This window comes from Ovis aries, chromosome X, assembly GCF_016772045.2.
Source record: "Ovis aries strain OAR_USU_Benz2616 breed Rambouillet chromosome X, ARS-UI_Ramb_v3.0, whole genome shotgun sequence".
In the NCBI taxonomy this organism is placed as follows: domain Eukaryota; kingdom Metazoa; phylum Chordata; class Mammalia; order Artiodactyla; family Bovidae; genus Ovis; species Ovis aries.
Window position 1 is genome coordinate 79,365,901 of NC_056080.1, and position 19,288 is coordinate 79,385,188.

At 41.0% G+C, this 19,288-nt stretch overlaps 2 protein-coding genes across 2 annotated transcripts in view; one reads left to right on the forward strand and one right to left on the reverse strand.

Moving 5' to 3' along the window:
* Positions 1-18,984, forward strand: part of LOC101118592 (histone-lysine N-methyltransferase PRDM7-like) — a 31,215-nt gene extending 12,231 nt beyond the window's left edge. The window contains 6 exon segments of the mRNA XM_042242333.1: positions 2,883-2,932; positions 15,097-15,253; positions 16,078-16,179; positions 16,393-16,664; positions 17,530-17,597; positions 18,720-18,984. Of these exon segments, the coding sequence (XP_042098267.1) occupies positions 2,883-2,932; positions 15,097-15,253; positions 16,078-16,179; positions 16,393-16,664; positions 17,530-17,597; positions 18,720-18,984 (914 nt within the window).
* LOC101107072 (large ribosomal subunit protein eL6-like) lies at positions 144-1,062 on the reverse strand. Its single transcript, XM_042241820.2, has one exon. It carries the CDS (start codon positions 1,040-1,042, stop codon positions 179-181), a length of 864 nt encoding a protein of 287 aa, XP_042097754.1. The 5' UTR covers positions 1,043-1,062; the 3' UTR covers positions 144-178.
* Positions 18,985-19,288: the final 304 nt, after the last annotated feature.

The window sequence follows — 19,288 nt, forward strand, 5'->3', positions numbered from 1 at the left end:
TGCACAGAGGTTTTAAGATTAACATAATCTCATTTGTCTATTTTTACCTTGTTACTAATACTTGTGCACTTGGTATCATATCTAAGAAATCATTCCTGATTCATGTCATGAAGCTTCACCCTTGTGTGTTTTTTTTTTTGAAATGACAAGTTATTTAATTAGGTTCTTTGCAAGAAGTTCAGAATACTACTTTGTGAGGATAAATTCCATTTGTGAGAGCAAACACAGAGCGGAGGTAGCCCTGGAGCTGAGGGACAGCTTTGATTCTTCGCAGAATTTGCGAGTCCACAGCTTTCTGGTCAACCTTGCGCTGCTCTGTGATCTTGTATTTCTCTCTCTCTGTGTCGAAGATCTCACCCTCCTGGTGTCTGGGTTTACGCAACTTCTTCTTCTTGAAGTAATTGTCAGTGAGATATTCTGGAATTTTCACACCACTGATATCAATTTTGATGGAGGTGGCAATGACAAATTTCTGGTGTGTTCTATGCAGAGGAACTCGATTGAGGGATAGAGGCCCAGTCACAAGTAGCAAGCCACTGCCCAGCTGCTTCAGGAAAACGACCCTCTTGCCTCTGTGGCGCCCAGTGAGGATGATCAGAATGGTCCCAGGAGTGATGCTGGCACGCAGCTTCCTCACATGCTTACTGAAGGGTTTTTTGCCATGACTCAACAGTTTCCGAGGCACATCTTCTGTAGGGTAATACCTAGGCATTTTGCGAAGTTTGACCACTCGGGTACCACCATTCTTGTCGCCACCAACTGGTTTTGTGACAGTAGCAAGAGCATGAACCTTCTTTTTCTTTTCGACCTTGGATTTAGGTGCTGAATATTTTCTCTTGTACAAGGCCTTTCTGGAGTACATGGCTGATCGGGAATATCTGCCAATTCCTCTGACCAGGACAGGATTTCGTCTGCAGTGGGGCTTCCCCTTCTTAACCTTCTGCACCTTTTCCACCTTTTTAGCCTTCTTGCCAGCATCAGCCTTCTTGGCTTCAGGTTTTTTCTCCTTAGTATCTGGCTTCTCAGCCTTTTCACCCGCCATCGTAAGCCCAAGAGAGAGAAATGAAGTGTCCGGGAGGCCTCTCAGAAGGTTCCGAGGGTGTCTGACCCCTGCAGATGTCGACTTGATACCCTCTCGGCTAGGATGGCGAAGGATTGGGATCTTGAAATCTCCACCCTTGTTTTCTTCTAAGAGTCTTATCAAGTCTTACATTTAGGTCTTTAATCCATTCTGAGTTGATTTTTCTTTGTGATGTAAGATCTTCATTATTTTGCATATGGATATTTTGTTTCTCCAGGGCCATTTGTTACAGGGATTAAACTTTCCCTGTTGTCTTGACACCCTTGATAAAGATCATTAGACCATGTATCCAAGAGTTTATTTCTGGCTGTCTATGCTGTTCCATTTATTGGTACATCTGTCTTTATGCCAGTGGGCTTCCTCAGTGGCTCAGCAGGTGAAGAATCTGCCTTCAGTGCAGGAGACGCAGGAGATATGGGTTCAATCCATGAGTTAAGAAGATCCCCTGGAGAAGGAAATGGCAATCCCCTCCAGTATTCTTGCCTGAGAAATCCCCTGGACAGAGGAGCCTTGTGGGCTACAGTCTAAAAGGTCCCAAAGAGTCAACATGACTGAATGACTAAGCATGCACTTTATGCCAAAACTACACTTTTTGGTTCCTGTACCTTTGTAATATGTTCTGAAATCAGAGGCCTCCAGCTTTTCTGTTCTTTCTAAGATTTTTTTTTGTCTATTTGGGGTCCTCTGAGATTCCATATTAACTGCAGAATGGACTTTCTATATCTGAAAAAAATTCCACTGGGATTTTAATAAGAATTACACTGAATCTTTAAATTGCTTTGGGTAGTATGAACAGCTTAATAATATTAAGTCTCCACATCCAGAAATGTGAGACACCTTTCTATTTACTCTTGTCAGATTCCGTTCAGCAATATTTTGTAATTTTCAATGTATAATTATTTCATCTCCTTAAGGTTACTCCCAATTATTTCATTCTTTTTGATACTATTATAAATAAGATTATTGGGACTTCTCTGGGGGTCCACTTGCTAAGACTCCACACTCCCAATGCAGAGAACTTGAGGTCAGTCCCACATCAGGGAACAAAATCCTACATGCCACAACAAAGACCTGGCACAAATAAATAAATAAAATTTTTTTTTAATTCAAATTAGCTCTTGACTACAGCTTTAAAAATATAAATAAGATTGTTTTCTTATTTTCCTATCTGGAATGTTGATTGTTCATGCATATATTTGAATGTTGATTCTGTACTGTGCAACTTTCTGTGCAGGTTTTTTTTTGTATGTGGAATTTTAAAGATTTTCTAAAATCATGTCCTCTGTGAACAGACATAATTTTACTTCTTTATTTCCAAATGGAAGCCTTTGGTTTCCTTTTCTAATCTAATGCCCTAAGACTTCTAATATTATGTTGAACAGAAATGTTGAGAATGGGCATCCTAGCCTTTTTTCCTTGATCTTAGAAGTTTTCAGCTTTTCACTGATGACTGTGATGTTAGAGATGGACTTTTCATATTTACCTTTATTATACTGCAGTCACTTCCTTCTATTTCTACTTTGTTGAATATTTTTGTCATTAAAGGCTAGTAAATTTATTATATACTTTATGGACCTCAGATGAAGCACAAATGAAGTTTCCTTTTTTTTTAATTTTAAGAAAATTATGTAATGCTCCCAGTGGAAGCATAGGAGTTGATGATACAGAAATCAGTTTCCATTCCTCCTTTGCTATTCCTTGTCCTTGTCACTCTCTGGCTCAGAATTCTGTGTCCTTAATTAAAATACCCAGAGACTGGAAATATTTACCCATCAAAACACTATTTCTCATCATTTTCTAGGTAAACCTTCTAGGAAGGCCTTCAGAGTGGAGCACAGAAAACACCAAAAGGTGAGTATTTCACAAATCCTATTGACAAAAAAATCCTCTTCATGGATCCAGTAACAGGTGAGAATAGGAGAAAACACAGAGATCCTGGAGACTGCTGCCTTCCTGTCCTGAAGCTTTAGCACAATGTCTGATATCATCACCATCTTTATAGTTAGTAAGAACAGCAACAATAGTAGGCTGTTCTATTTGTTATATTATTTTCACAATATTATAGACTTTAAGACTTTTATGTGAATAAATTTACTTAAACCTTAAAACAATCCTACAGTACCTATAAGTAGGTATATAGCTATCACCATTATAGATCAAGAAACTGAGGTAAAAAAAATGTTTGATTATGTATCAATGGTAGTGCAATCTAATCTAAAGCACCTTCTCTAAACCCCTTACAAACTGGTTAAAACTTTCATAAGTCAATAAAGTTTATTCATACATCTAATTCATACATCTTTATATCATTCATCTGAGAGATGTTTTAAAACTCAGTTCTTTTGTGCTGTGCTAGTCAGGGTGGACTCTGGGAGTTGGTGATGGACAGGGAGGCCTGGCATGCTGCAGTTCATGGGGTCACAGAGTCAGACACGACTGAGTGACTGAACTGAACTGAGTGAGGGCTATGCTAAGACATCTGACTAAGGGAAGCTTTAGGACATGTTGGGCAGTTTGTAGAGTGGATGGTCCAAGATGAAGAAGCTTAAGGATATGTTGGGCAGTTTGTAGAGTGGACAGTCCAAGATGAAGAAGGTGACATGATCCCTACCTCAGAGCCTCCCACTCTAATAAGAGGAAGCAACTCGCAGCCATGACAAACCTCAGGTTTATGACTCAAAAACAATAAATAAGAAAATAACTGTAGGATGCAGTCCTAAGATGGTGGAGGAATAGGATGGGGAGACCACTTTCTCCCCCACAAATACATCAAAAGAACATTTGAATGCTGAATAAATTCCACAAAACAACTTCTGAATGCAGGCACCCAGAAAGGCAGCCCATTGTCTTCGAAAGGGGGCAGGAAAAAATATAAAAGATAAAAAGAGAGACAAAAGAGGTAGGGACAGAGATCCATGCTGGGAAGGGAGTCTTAAAAAAGAGAGAAGTTTCCAAACACGAGGAAACACTCTCACTGGCTAGTCTGTGGTGAGCCTTGGAACCTCAGAGGGCAACATAACCGGGAGGAAAAATAAATAAATAGTTAAAACCCACAGATTACGTGCCTAACGGCAACTCTCAGCAGAGAAGCAGTGCAGACACTTGCATCCACCACTAGCAAGCAGGGGCTGGACAGGGAGGCATGGGCTTCATTGCTTAGGGTAAGGACCAGGCCTGAATGCTCCAAGGGCAATCTGAGGGAACTAACTTGTGAGATAGCAAACCAGACTGTGGGATAGCTATCCCGCGAAAAGCCCTAACCTAAGACACCACCAGGCCCGCTCCCAGAACAAAGGACTGAGCAAAGCTAGCTGGCTGCAGACCGGCCCATTCCCCATTGGAAACAGGCAGGCGGGGGCAGCCAGAGCCAGAAAGGGTCAATTGTGGCCCCAGAGAGGCATCCTCTACCAAACTGCAAGCAGGCTTCGTTGCTAACCAAGACTTCTTGGGATTCTGGACAGTCGCCATCTGCCGGGAGGGTCACAGCCAGACATCAGCTCCCCAGAAGAGACACACAGCACACCTGAGAAGGCGTGCCCATTGAACACCCAGAAAACCAAGCAGCTGGGACAGGGGAGATGATAAGTCACAGCCCTCACCTGGGGGCAACCGTGCCTACCAAGCACCTGGTCGCCTGAGCTGCCCAAACCTGGGAAGGGCACAAAACGCAGGCCCAACCAAGTCTGCGCCTCTGTGGAGTACCCAAGAACCTAAACCTGAGTGATTTAGGCCTGGGAAGTACATACATCTTAGAGCCTGCCTCATACAGTTCCGGCAAAGCAACCCAGAGCCTAAGCAGTGTATACAGGGAAAGCACACATGCCATGAGCATGGGCAAACCCAGTGTGGCCAAGCCACTGCAAGCACACACCAGTGATATTTGTTTGCAGTGTTCCTCCCTCCCCACAGCATGACTGAACAAGTGAGCCTTAAAAAGTGATCACCACCGCCCCCTTGTGTCAGGGCGGAAATTAGACACTGAAGAGGCCAGGAAACAGAAGCAGCTAAAACAAACAGAGGGAACCACCTTGGAAGTGACAGGTGCAATAGATTAAAACCCTGTAGTTAGCACCTACTACAAGAGATGGAAATACCAGACCACCTGACCTGCCTCTTAAGAAACCTATATACAGGTCAGGAAGCAACAGTTAACAACTGGACGTAGAACAACAGACTAGTTCCAAATAGGAAAAGGAGTACCTCAAGGCTGTATATTGTCACCCTGCTTATTTAACTTATATGCAGAGTACATCATGAAAAATGTTGGGATGGAAGAAACACAAGCTGGAATCAAGATTGCCGGGAGAAATATCAATAACCTCAGATATGCAGATGACACCACCATTATGGCAGAAAGTGAAGAGGAACTCAAAAGCCTCTTGATGAAAGTGAAAGAGGAGAGTGAAAAAGTTGGCTTAAAGCTCAACATTCAGAAAATGAAGATCATGGCATCTGGTCCCATCACTTCATAGCATATAGATGGGGAAACAGTGGAAACAGTGTCAGACTTTATTCTTGGGGGCTCCAAAATCACTGCAGATGGTGATTGCAGCCATGAAATTAAAAGACGCTTACTCCTTGGAAGGAAAGTTATGAGCAACCTAGATAGCATATTCAAAAGCAGAGACATTACTTTGCCAACAAAGGCCCGTGTAGTCAACACTATGGTTTTTCCAGTGGTCATGTTTGGATGTGAGAGCTGGACTGTGTAGAAAGCTGAGCGCCAAAGAATTTATGCTTTTGAACTGTGGTGTTGGAGAAGACTCTTGAGAGCCCCTTGGACTGCAAGGAGATCCAACCAGTCCATTCTAAAGGAGATCAGTCCTGGGATTTCTTTGGAAGGAATGATACTAAAGCTGAAACTCCAGTACTTTGGCCACCTCATGCAAAGAGTTGACTCATTGGAAAAGACTCTGATGCTGGGAGGGATTGGGGGCAGGAGGAAAAGGGGACGACAGAGGTTGAGATGGCTGGATGGCATCACTGACTCAATGGATGTGAGTCTGAGTGAACTCTGGGAGTTGGTGTTGGACAGGAAGGCCTGGCGTGCTGCAATTCATGGGGATCGCAAAGTCAGACACGACTGAGTGACTGAACTGAACTGAACATAGGAAGGCTCCTATAGATCTTGAGAAGTATAAGCCAGATCAAGGAACTATCTGAAAATGAACGGACCCCACACTGTCCACAACACCAGAGAAAATCCTAGATATATTTTTACTACTGTTTTTAAATTATTTTTTTCATTTTTAAGACCTCTATTGCTCCTTTAATTTTCATTTTTATAACCTACTATTACTTTGCAAAAAGAACTATTTTAAAGCAAATTTTAGATATATATAATTTTTGTGACTTTGTTTTTTTTCTTTAATATTGTATTTTTGAGAATCCAACCTCTACACTAGATTTTTAACCTTTGCTTTTTGGTATTTGTTATTAATTTTGTAACTAAAGAACACAATCTTCAGTACTTATTTTTACTTGGGAGCAAGATTACTGGCTTGACTGCTCTCTCCCCCTCTGGACTCTCCTTTTTCTCCACCAGGTCGCCTCTAATTCCTCCCTCCCCCTTCTCTTCTCTACCCAACTCTGTGAATCTCTGTGTGTATTCTGGGCTGTGGAGAACACTTCAGAAACTGATTACTGGCTAGATCTGTCTCTCTCCTTTTGATTCCCCCTTTTATCCTGCTGGCTACCTATGTCTCCTTCCTTCCTTTTCTCTTATCTGTGTAACACTGTGAACATCGCTGAGGGATCCAGACTGTGGAGAGCACATAAGGAAGAGATTACTGGCTAGTTTGCTCTCTCCCCTTTTGATTCTCCCTCTTCTCCTCCTGGTCACCTGCATCTCCCTCCTCCCTCTTCTCTTCTCCATGTAACTGTGTACCTCTCTGGGTATCCCTCACTGTAGAGAAACTTTTCATCTTTAACCTAGATGTTTTATCATCAGTGTAGTATATATGGAGAAGTATTGAGGCTACTGTAAGCATAAGACTGAAAACCAGAGACAGGAGGCTTAAGTCCAAAGCCTGAAAAAACCAGAGAACTCCTGACTTCAGGGAACATTAATCGATAGGAGCTCATCAAACGCCTCCATACCTACACTGAAACCAAGCACCACCCAAGGGTCAAGAAGTTCCAGAGCAAGACATACCACGCAAATTCTCCAGCAACACAGGAACATAGCCTCAAACGTCAATATACAGGCTGTCCGAAGTCACAACAAACCACTGACATCTCAAAACTCATTACTGGACACTTCATTGCACTCCAGAGAGACGAAATCCAGCTCCACCCACCAGAATACTGACACAAGCTTCCCTAGCCAGGAAACATTGACAAGGCAACCATTCAACCCCACCAACAGCAAGGAACCACCACAATAAAGAGAAATCACAAACTGCCAGAATAGGGAAAGGCCAGCCCAAACACAGCAATATAAACAAGATGAAAAGGCAGAGAAATGCCCAGCAGGTAAAGGAACAGGATACATGCTCACCAAACCAAACAAAAAAGGAAGAGATAGGGAATCTACCTGATAAAGAATTCCAAATAATGATAGTGAAAATGATCCAAAATCTTGAAAATAAAATGGAGTTACAGATAAATAGCCTGGAGGCAAGTTTTGAGAAGATGCAAGAAAGGTTTAACAAAGACCTAGAAGAAATAAAAAAGAGTCAATATATAATGTATAATGCAATAAATGAGACCAAAAACACTCTGGAGGGAACCAACAGTAGAATAACGGAGGAAGAAGATAGGATAAGTGAGGTAGAAGATAGAATGGTAGGAATAAGTGAATCAGAGAGGAAAAAAGAAAAATGAATTAAAAGAAATGAGGACAATCTCAGAGACCTCTGGGACAATGTTAAACGCTCCAGCATTTGAATCATAGACACTCCAGAAGAAGATAAAAAGAAACCTTGAGAAAATATTTGAGGAGATAATAGTTGAAAACTTCCCTAAAATGGGGAAGGAAATAGTAATCAAAGTCCAAGAAACCCAGAGAGTCCCAAACAGGATAAACCCAAGGCAAAACACTCCAAGACACACATTAATCAAATTAACAAAGATCAAACACAAAGAACAAATATTAAAAGCAGAAAGGGAAAAACAACAAATAACACACAAGGGGATTCCCATAAGGATGACAGCTGATCTTTTGATAGAAACTCTTCAGGCCAGGAGAGAATGGCAGGACATACTTAAAGTGATGAAACAAAATAACCTACAGCCCAGATTACTGTACCCAGCAAGGATCTCATTCAAATATGAAGGAGAAATCAAAAGCTTTACAGACAAGCAAAAGCTGAAAGAATTCAGCACCACCAAACCAGCTCTCCAACAAATGCTAAAGGATCTTCTCTAGACAGGAAACACAACAAGGGTGCATAAACTCGAACCCAAAACAATAAAGGAAATGGCAACGGGATCATACTTATCAATAATTACCTTAAATGTAAATGGGTTGAATGCCCCAACCAAAAGACAAAGACTGGCTGAATAGATACAAAAACAAGACCCCTATATACGTTGTCAGCAAGAGACCCATCTCGAAACAAGGGACACATACAGACTGAAAGTGAAGGGCTGGAATAATATATTCCATGCAAATAGAGACCAAAAGAAAGCAGGAGTGGCAATACTCATATCAGATAAAATAAACTTTAAAACAAAGGCTGTGAGAAGAGACAAAGAAGGACACTACATAATGATCAAAGGATCAATCCAAGAAGATATAACAATTATAAATATATATGCACCCAACGTAGGAGCACCACAGTATGTAAGACAAATGCTAACAAGTATGAAAGGGCGAATTAACAATAACAGTGGGAGACTTTAATACCCCACCCACACCTATGGATAGATCAACTAAACAGAAAATTAGCAAGGAAACACAAACTTTAAATGAGACAATGGACCAGTAGGACCTAATTGATATCTATAGTACATTCCACTCCCAAAAAATGAATTTTACCTTTTTCTCAAGTGCACATGGATACTTCTCCAAGATGGATCACATCCTGGGCCATAAATCTAGCCTTGGTAAATTCAAAAAAACTGAAATCATTCCAACCATCTTGTCTTACCACAGTGCAGTAAGATTAGATCTCAATTACAGGAGAAAAACAATTAAAAATTCCAACATATGGAGGCTGAACAACACCCTGCTGAAAAACCAACAAATCATAGAATAAATCAAAGCATGCATAGAAATGAATCAAAGTGAAAACATAACAACCCAAAACCTCTGGGACACTGTAAAAGCAGTGCTAAGGGGAAGGTTCATAGCAATACAGGCATACCTCAAGAAACAAGAAAAAAGTCAAATAAACAACCTAACTCTACACCTAAAGCAACTAGCAAATGAAGAAATGAAGAACCCCTGGGTTAGTAGAAGGAAAGAAATCTTAAAACTTAGGGCAGAAATAAATGCAAAAGAAACAAATGAGACCATAGCAAAAATCAACAAAGCCAGAAGCTGGTTCTTTGAGAAGATAAGTAAAATTGACAAACCATTAGCCAGACTCATCAAGAAACAAAGGGAGAAAAATAAAATCAATAAAATTAGAAATGAAAACGGAGAGATCACAACAAGCAACACAGAAATACAAAGGATCATAGGAGACTAATATCAGCAACTATATGCCAATAAAATGGACAACTTAGAAGAAATGGACAAATTCTTAGAAAAGTACAACTTTCCAAAACTGAACCAGGAAGAAATAGAAAATCTTAACAGACTCATCACAAGCACGAAAATTTAAACTGTAATCAGAAATCTTCCAGCAAACAAAAGCCCAGGACCAGACGGCTTCACAGCTGAATTCTACCAAAAATTCAGAGAAGAGCTAACATCTATCCTACTCAAACTCTTCCAGGAAATTGCAGAGGATGGTAAACTTCCAAACTCATTCTATGAGCCCACCATCACCCTAATACCCAAACCAGACAGAGATGCCATAAAAAAAAGAAAACTACAGGCCAATATCACTGATGAACATAGATGCAAAAATCCTTAACAAAATTCTACCAAACAGAACCCAACAATGCATTAAAAATATCATATACTATGACCAAGTGGGCTTTATCCCAGGGATGCAATGATTCTTCAATACCCGCAAATTAATCAAGGTAATATATCACATTAACAAATTGACAAATAAAAACCATATGATTATCTCAATAGATGCAGAGAAAGCCTTTGACAAAATTCAACATCCATTTATGATAAAAACCTTCCAGAAATCAGGAATAGAAGGAACATTCCTCAACATAATAAAAGCTATATATGACAAACCCACAGCAAACATTATCCTCAATGGTGAAAAATTGAAAGCATGTCCCCTAAAGTCAGGAACAAGACAAGGGTGCCCACTTTCACCACTACTATTCAACAGAGTTTTGGAAGTTTTGGCCACAACAATCAGAGCAGAAAAAGAAATGAATCCAGATTGGAAGAGAAGTCAAACTCACTGTTTGCAGATGACATGATCATCTACATAGAAAACCCTAAAAACTCCACCAGAAAATTAATAGAGCTAATCAATGAATATAGTAAAGTTGCAGAATATAAAATCAACACATAGAAGTCTCTAACCTTCGTATACACTAACAATGAGAAAATAGAAACAGAAATTAAGGAAACAATCCCATTCATCATTGCAATGAAAAGAATAAAATACTTTGGAATATATTTACCTAAAGAAACTAAAGACCTATATATAGAAAACTATAAAACACTAGTGAAACAAGTCAAAGAGTACACAAATAGATGGAGAAATATACCTTGTTCATGGATTGGAAGGATCAATATAGTGAAAATGAGGATACCACCCAAAGCAATCTATAGATTCAATGCAATCCCTATCAAGCTACCAACGGTATTTTTCACAGAGCTAGAACAAATAATTTCACAATTTGTATGGAAGTACAAAGAACCTCGAATAGCCAAAGCAATCTTGAGAAAAGGGAACTGGAGGAATCAACCTGCCTGACTTCAGGCTCTACTACAAAGCCACAGTCGTCAAGACAGTATGGTACTGGCACAAAGACAGAAATATAGATCAATGGAACAAAATAGAAAGCCCAGAGATAAATCCACGCACCTATGGACACCTGATCTTTGACAAAGGAGGCAAGAGTATACAATGGAGAAAAGACAATCTCTTTAACAAGTCGTACTAGGAAAACTGGTCAACCACTTGTAAAAAATGAAACTAGGTCACTTTCTAACACCATACACAAAAATAAACTCAAAATGCATTAAAGATCTAAACATAAGACCAGAAACTATAAAACTCCTAGAGGAGAACATAGGCAAAACACTCTCCGACATAAATCACAGCAGGATCCTCTATGATCCACCTCCCAGAATATGGGAAATAAAAGCAAAAATAAACAAATGGGATCTAATTATTTTATTATTTTTTTTTAGTTTTTTATTTTTTAAATTTTAAAATCTTTAATTCTTACATGCATCAATTATTAAAATTAAAAGCTTCTGCACAACAAAGGACACTATAAGCAAGGTGAAAAGACAGCCTCAGAATGGGAGAAAATAATAGCAAATTAAGCAACTGACAAACAACTAATCTCAAAAATATACAAGCAACTTATGCAGCTCAATTCCAGAAAAATAAACGACCCAATCAAAAAATGGGCCAAAGAACTAAAGAGACATTTCTCCAAAGAAGACATACAGATGGCTAACAAACACATGAAAAGATGCTCAACATCATTCATTATCAGAGAAATGCAAATCAAAACCACAGTGAGGTACCATTTCACACCAGTCAGTATGGCAGTGATCCAAAAGTCTACAAGCAATAAATGCTGGAGAGGGTGTGGAGAAAAGGGAACCCTCTTACACTGTTGGTGGGAATGCAAACTAGTACAGCCACTATGGAGAACAGTGTGGAGATTCCTTAAAAAACTGAAAATAGAACTACCTTATGACCCAGCAATCCCACTACTGGGCATACACACTGAGGAAACCAGAATTGAAAGAGACACATGTACCCCAGTGTTCATCGCAGCACTGTTTATAATAGCCAGGACATGGAAACAACCTAGATGTCCATCAGCAGATGAATGGATAAGAAAGCTGTGGTACATATACACAATGGATTATTACTCAGCCATTAAAAAGAATACATTTGAATCAGTTCTAATGAGGTGGATGAAACTGGAGCATATTATACAGAGTGAAGTAAGCCAGAACGAAAAACACCAATACAGTATACTAACGCATATATATGAAATTTAGAAAGATGGTAATGATAACCCTGTATGTGAGACAGCAAAAGAGACACAGATGTTTAGAATGGACTTTTGGACTCCGTGGGAGAGGTAGAGGGTGGGATGATTTGGGAGAATGGCATTGAAACGTGTATACTATCATGTAAGAAACGAATCACCAGTCTATGTTTAATACAGGATACAGGATGCTTGGGGCTGGTACACGGGGATGATCCAGAGAGATGATATGGGGTGGGAGGTGGGAGGGGGGTTCAGGATTGGGAACTCATGTACACCTATGGCTGATTCATGTCAATGTATGCCAAAACCAATACAGTATTGTAAAGCAAAATAAAGTAAAAATAAAAATTTTTTAAAAACCTAAAGAAAAAAGAATGAAACTAGAACACTTTCTAACACTATACACAAAAATAAACTCAAAATGCATTAAAGATCTAAACATAAGACCAGAAACTATAAAACTCCCAGAGGAGAACGTAGGCAAAACACTCTCCGACATAAATCACATGACCCACCTCTCAGAATATTGGAAATAAAAGCAAAAATAAACAAATGGGACCTAGTTAAGATTGAAAACTTCTGTTCAACAAAGGAAACTATAAGCAAGGTGAAAAGACAGCCTTCAGAATGGGAGAAAATAATAGCAAATGAAGCAACTGACAAAGAATTAATCTCACAAATATGCAAGCAACTCCTGCAGCTCAATTCCAGAAAAATAATCGACCCAATCAAAAAATGGGCCAAAGAACTAAACAGAAATTTCTCCAAAGAAGACATACAGATGGCTAACAAACACATGAAAAGATGCTCAACATCACTCATTATCAGAGAAATGCAAATCAAGACCACCTTGAGGTACCATTACTGCCAGTCAGAATGGCTGCTATCCAAAAGTCTACAAGCAATAAATGCTGGAGAGGGTGTGGAGAAAAGGGAACCCTCTTACACTGTTGGTGGGAATGCAAACTAGTACAGCCACTCTGGAGAACAGTGTGGAGATTCCTTAAAAACTAGAAACAGAACTGCTATATGACCCAGCTATCCCACTGCAGGGCATACACACCAAGGAAACCAGAATTGAAAAAGACACGTGTACCCGTGTTCATTGCAGCACTGTTTATAATAGACAGGACATGGAAGCAACCTAGATGTCCATCAGCAGACAAATGGACAAGAAAGCCGTGGTACATATACAAAATGGAATATTCCTCAGCCATTAAAAAGAATACATTTGAATCTGTTCTAATGAGGTGAATGAAACTGGAGCATATTATACAGAGTGAAGTAAGCCAGAATGAAAAACACCAATACAGTATAATGACACATATATATGGAATTTAGAAAGATGGTAACCATAACCCTGTATGCGAGACAGCAAAAGAGACACAGATGTATAGAACAGTCTTTTGGACTCTGTGGGAGAGGGTGAGGGTGAAAGAGTGGCATTGAAACATGTATATTATCATATGTGAAACGAATTGTCAATCCAGGTTTGATGCATGATACAGGGTGCCCGGGCTGGTGCACTGGTATGACCCAGAGAGATGTGATGGGGAGGGAGTTGGGAGGGGGGTTCAGGTTTAGGACCATATCTACACCCGTGGCAGATTCATGTCAATGTATGTCAAAACCAATACAATATTGTAAAGGAAAATAATAATAATGATAAATAAACTGCTAAGTTGCTGGCAAAAAAAAAGAAAAGAACTGAAGGACTTCACATAGGTTACTTGCTTTTGAGTAGAAACTCATCATCTGCACATGATTTCAAATGCTCATTCTTGTAGAAGGAAGTAAAAGCCCTTCCTCTGAGCTCTGATTAGGCAACTATCCTGTTTGGAATCATTTGTTTAGCCTGCCCCTGTGTTGTGAGCTTTGAGAGCCTAGCCCATACCCGTTAATTCTCAGAAGTCCAGGCTCTGCTCAAAGCCTCTGAGGGCCCCCTGAATGTTTTGTGAATGAGTGACTCCACATTTAAACATTCATCTAGGAATAAGAATTCAAGGAATGCTGAAGATAGTATTTGTGAGCTAGACTTCAATTATACAGGCAGTTGAGAGAATATATTGATGGCAAGGGTGTACGCTGACATGCATACTGTATTAAATAGCTCACACAACGATTTGTTGAATGTTATTAAATTTCATGTCCACTGTAACATTTAGAATTAGAATGTATACCTATTTATGGATCAGGAAATTGAGGAGAACCAGCTAGTCGTACAGCCCTCTTCAAGCAGAATTGATGAGGCCAGCTACTTTAATTTGAACATTGTTTCTAGGACATAGCAGCCTGCAACGTTCAGTTCATCTTCTTTATTGTCTAAATGTCCTTCTGCCGGTTGTCTTTTCTCTTCTCAATCTCACTGCTTTGTCACCATACTTTCCAGATGTGTTTTGTCCCCTCTGTAATTTTTCATACTTCCTCGACCATCAAACATCCACTAATTAAAAGAAAAACCCTGGATTTCCTTATGAGTCCTTACCCTCTTCTTTCCCTGACCTCCAACTATTCTCCCTGCCTTGCTCTTAACTGTTACACAGAATGTTGAAGGGGAAGAACCTTAAGATATGAATTCTAGTTTTGATTCAGTATCCACTTAGGTCCTTGTTTTACACTCCAGTGTTCAGACTTGCCCTCCATCAGGTATTTCCAATAATTTTAAAAGTATTAAAGTCATGCATGTGAAAACACTTCATACAGTCCTAAAGAACTAAAGAAATACATATTCTCTTTTACTCACATGTAAGGGAAAGTCCAGGGGACCATTAAGTAAGGCGTCCAGTTTGAAGAAATTGCCAGGAGCAGCAAAATTGCTGAAGAAAAGTGGCTCCAAGTGGGCTCAGGAACCAGTGAAACCTCCCCGAGAAACAAGGACCCCTGGACAGCACTCCAGACAAAAAGTCGGTAAGAGAAAATTTGGGGAGTTGCTCTAATTGGTTCCTCTAATTCCTGTAGAAAAGGTAACAAGTATGGCGTAGGTGTGTGGTGTGGACTTTAGGTAGGTGTGGGTTTAAGGTGGACGTATCTGAGACATGAAGTTAGCACTGGGACCTGAGGAAAATCTTATACATTTTCTGAGGTCCTGATTGTTCATCTGTAAAGTGAACATAAGGATACCTAACTCATACAGTGTTTGAAAGCATTACATTAAATGCAATACTGCTGACACATACAAGTAGATCAATAAATCCAGCTGTGATAATAGGGACCATGCTTTATTAGTGTTTATGCCCAGATCTCTGCTCAATGCCTTATGTGTCATGTGCCCTTAAACATTTATTTTCTGAATAGATGTGTCAGTGAACCATTTCCTAAGTAAGAAGGTTGGGAAGTAAAACCTACTAACAGGAAGTGCAGGACGCTAACACTAAACTGGGCATCTGTGGAATCTCGGTATCCTGAACCACTAGATAAAGGCAGAACAAAGTATAGAGAAGGGACTTTCTAGTGGTTAAGTGGTTAAGACTCCATGCTTCCACTGCAGAAGGTGTGGGTTCCATTCCTAGTCAGGGAACTAAGATCCTACAGTCCATGCAGCATGGCCAATAAATAAATAGTGTAACATGAAAACAATAAAATACAAAAGTAAAAGTTTGAAAATAAATGGAAAGAAAATGTTTTGACAAAGTGTATAGATGGACAAGTATGAGATCTCACAGTTTCTGATAAAACAGTGACTAGCTCTCCAGACCCCACCATCCTTGCTTAGCTTCTGTTCTCCATCTTAGAACTCGGAAGAAAGGAGACTGACATGAAGAGGTACAGTCTGCGAGAAAGAAAGGGCCATGTGTACCAAGAGGTCAGCGAGCCCCAGGATGATGACTACCTCTGTGAGTGACCCCACTGGCCCACTCATGAAGGGGTTATGAGGCCTTGATACAATAACTTCACTTCACCATTTGGTTCCCCTATCATCCCCTTCCTCTATGTCTTGGGGTACAGGATCGAGGCCAAATGCCATGAGTTCCCCAGTTCTTTCTGAAGGTCTTTACAACCACCAACATCACTATACCTCCCCTCATCCCTGTTGCTCTCACCTCCAGATTGTCAGGAGTGTCAGAACTTCTTCATTAACAGCTGTGATGCCCATGGGCCCCCAACCTTTGTAAAGGACTCTGCAGTGGAAAAGGGACATGCCAACCGCTCAGCCCTCACTCTGCCCCCTGGGTTAAGTATCAGACTGTCAGGCATCCCTGAGGCTGGGCTTGGAGTGTGGAACGAGGCGTCTCATCTGCCTCTGGGCCTGCACTTTGGCCCCTACGAGGGCCAAATCACAGATGATAAAGAGGCCGTCAACAGTGGATACTCCTGGCTGGTGAGAAATAACCCTCTTTCTCTGGCCTCTGGCCACTAATTGCTTGTGTGTGTTGGGAGGGGTACTTCATATCTACATACAAGGTTGCAGATGGTGATGATATGGTCGGCAGTGACACAGTCAGCCCTGTGTACTGTGTGCACTGTGCATGAACACAGATTCAGTTCAGTTCAATTGCTAGTTGTGTCCGACTCTTTGCGACCCCATGAACCACAGCACACCAGCCCTCCCTGTCCATCACCAACTGTCGAAGTCTACCCAAACCCATGTCCGTTGAGTCAGTGATGCAATCCAACAATCTCATCCTCTGTCGTCCCCTTCTCCTCCTGCCCTCAATCTTTCCCAGCATCAGGGTCTTTTCAAATGAGTCAGCTCTTCACATCAGGTGGCCAAAGTATTGGAGTTTCAGCTTCAACATCAGTCTTTCCAATGAACACCCAGCACTGATCACCTTTAGGATGAACTGATTGGATTTCCTTGCAGTCCAAGGGATTCTCAAGAGTCTTCTCCAACACCACAGTTCAAAATCATGGATTCTTCAGTACTCAGCTTTCTGGACAGTCCAACTCTCACATCCATACATGACTACTGGACTACATGAACACATGACTTCTATCTAAAGATCAGAAGAGAGATGAGAGACAGTGGTACAGGCATACAGAAGTGACTTCTTCCTTGTAGATCCCTTGCCTTCAATGTGCCAATAGACTCAGACTTAAAATTATGATTAAGGAGCTTACCATGTGGTCTGACTGGCAGCTGAATCCATGCAAGCTGAAGAGCAGAATGACAGCAGAGGGAAATTTTTCTTCTAGTACTTCCCCCAAAAAAAGATGAAAGCTTGTATCTCTTTTCTGACACTCAGATCACCAAAGGGAGAAAGAGCTATGAGTATGTGGATGGAAAGGACACTTCTTTAGCCAACTGGATGAGGTGAGTGCAGTGAGCCTGGAGTTTGTAGACATTGCTCCTCCCTCAAGCCCACACCCCTTTCCTTCTCAACCCGTCTCCCTCAATAGCTTTCACATATTTCCTCTTTTCCCTCCGTATCATGCTCTTTCATTTCAAAATACGTTAGAAAGAAAGGAAGAAAAATATAGCATGTGCCCTCAAAATATAAGCCTATATGCTCAACAAAACTGAGGTACTTGAAAACAACTTGAGGAGTTTAGATTCACCAGGGACACTTTAACTCACTTAATTAACATTTACCAAGCACCTTATGTCCCAGTTTAGACAGTGAACTTCATTACTGAAGCAGATCACACAACCCATGTCCTTTTGGAGAACATACTGAAGACAGGCATGAACCAGTTGATTTTAGGAATAGTATCATTAATTTTTCTATTTTTGAATGACTGCACAGCACCAGGATAACCTAAAATGGGAGACCTTGAGTCCATGTGGGCCATAACCTCCCTAGGCTCGGTTCCAGTGAGAAGTGGGCCCTGAGGCCTGGGGAGGAATGTGGGGCAGAATGGCCATGAGTATGCCCCTTCTCTGAGGGCCTCTCCTTTCATCAGTGCAGACAGAAAGTGAATAAACTATTACTGTTGTCTGTCTCAAGCTATGTCAGAGCACTCTACAAGTTTCCATGGGAGGGGGTGGGCAAGTGAATAGGACCCTGGATACACATGGGGAGATTGGAGAAAAGCCTCAGGAGAAAAGGCAGGTTGGGGTGAGTGCTGAGGGATGCATGCTAGCCTAAGAACACCCAGTCCTATGAAATGAAAGAGAACTTAATTCAGAGTTTAGAGGAGCTGGAGGTCACCAGTCTTACAGACAGTCCAGGTGGAAACAAGTCTGGAACTGGGCTCTGTACAATGGCTAATTAGGCAAGGAGAGGAAAGCATTCCATCCAGGAAGAGGATGAGAAATAGGATTTGGAAATAGGAATTCACATGCCATGGTCAAAGGTGTGAACAGACGGTCCCCATGAGGGGCAGTGGGAGCCATGGCGGCCTCAGACCCTGAATGCAAGGAGGTGGGCATGGTCTGACAGTGGAGGGGACTCATCACCTGTGGTTTCTTTCCCTTTCCTGGCCTCAACCCCAGGTATGTGAACTGTGCCAGACACTATGAGGAGCAGAACCTGGTGGCCTTCCAGTATCATGGGCAGATCTTCTACAGAACCTGCCAGGTGGTCAGGCCTGGCTGTGAGCTGCTGGTCTGGTACGGGGACGAGTATGGCGAGAAACTTGGCATCAGGTGTGAAAGCAGGGGGAAGAGCATGCTCGCGGCTGGGAGAGAAGAGTGTCACCCCTCTTCCAGCATCCCATCCCATCCTGGGGAGCTTCCCAGGTCCGATTCTGAAGCATAGTACAATCCAGTGTAAAGTCACTCAAGTCACAATTAAAATGCCTCAGAATTTGATTCATTTCATATGACTGTTGTGAAAAATATTTATATTAAAATGTTCTAATTTTCAATATTTCATGCAAAAAATCTGTAACATCACCTTCTGCTGAAAGTCTTAGAAGCTAAAAGTAAGTTTTCTAGCACCTACCAGCACTCTCACCTTTACCTGTTTCTCCCTCATTTACTCCACATTTCTAAGTGACATGCATACAGTGATTTGCATTCAGTTACTGTTTCAGCTTGTTGTCATGTGAGTTCATACTCTG

Excerpts from the sequence above, each read along its gene's own strand:
- LOC101107072 (XM_042241820.2), bottom strand. The coding sequence starts at position 1,042 with ATGGCGGGTGAAAAGGCTGAGAAGCCAGATACTAAGGAGAAAAAACCT.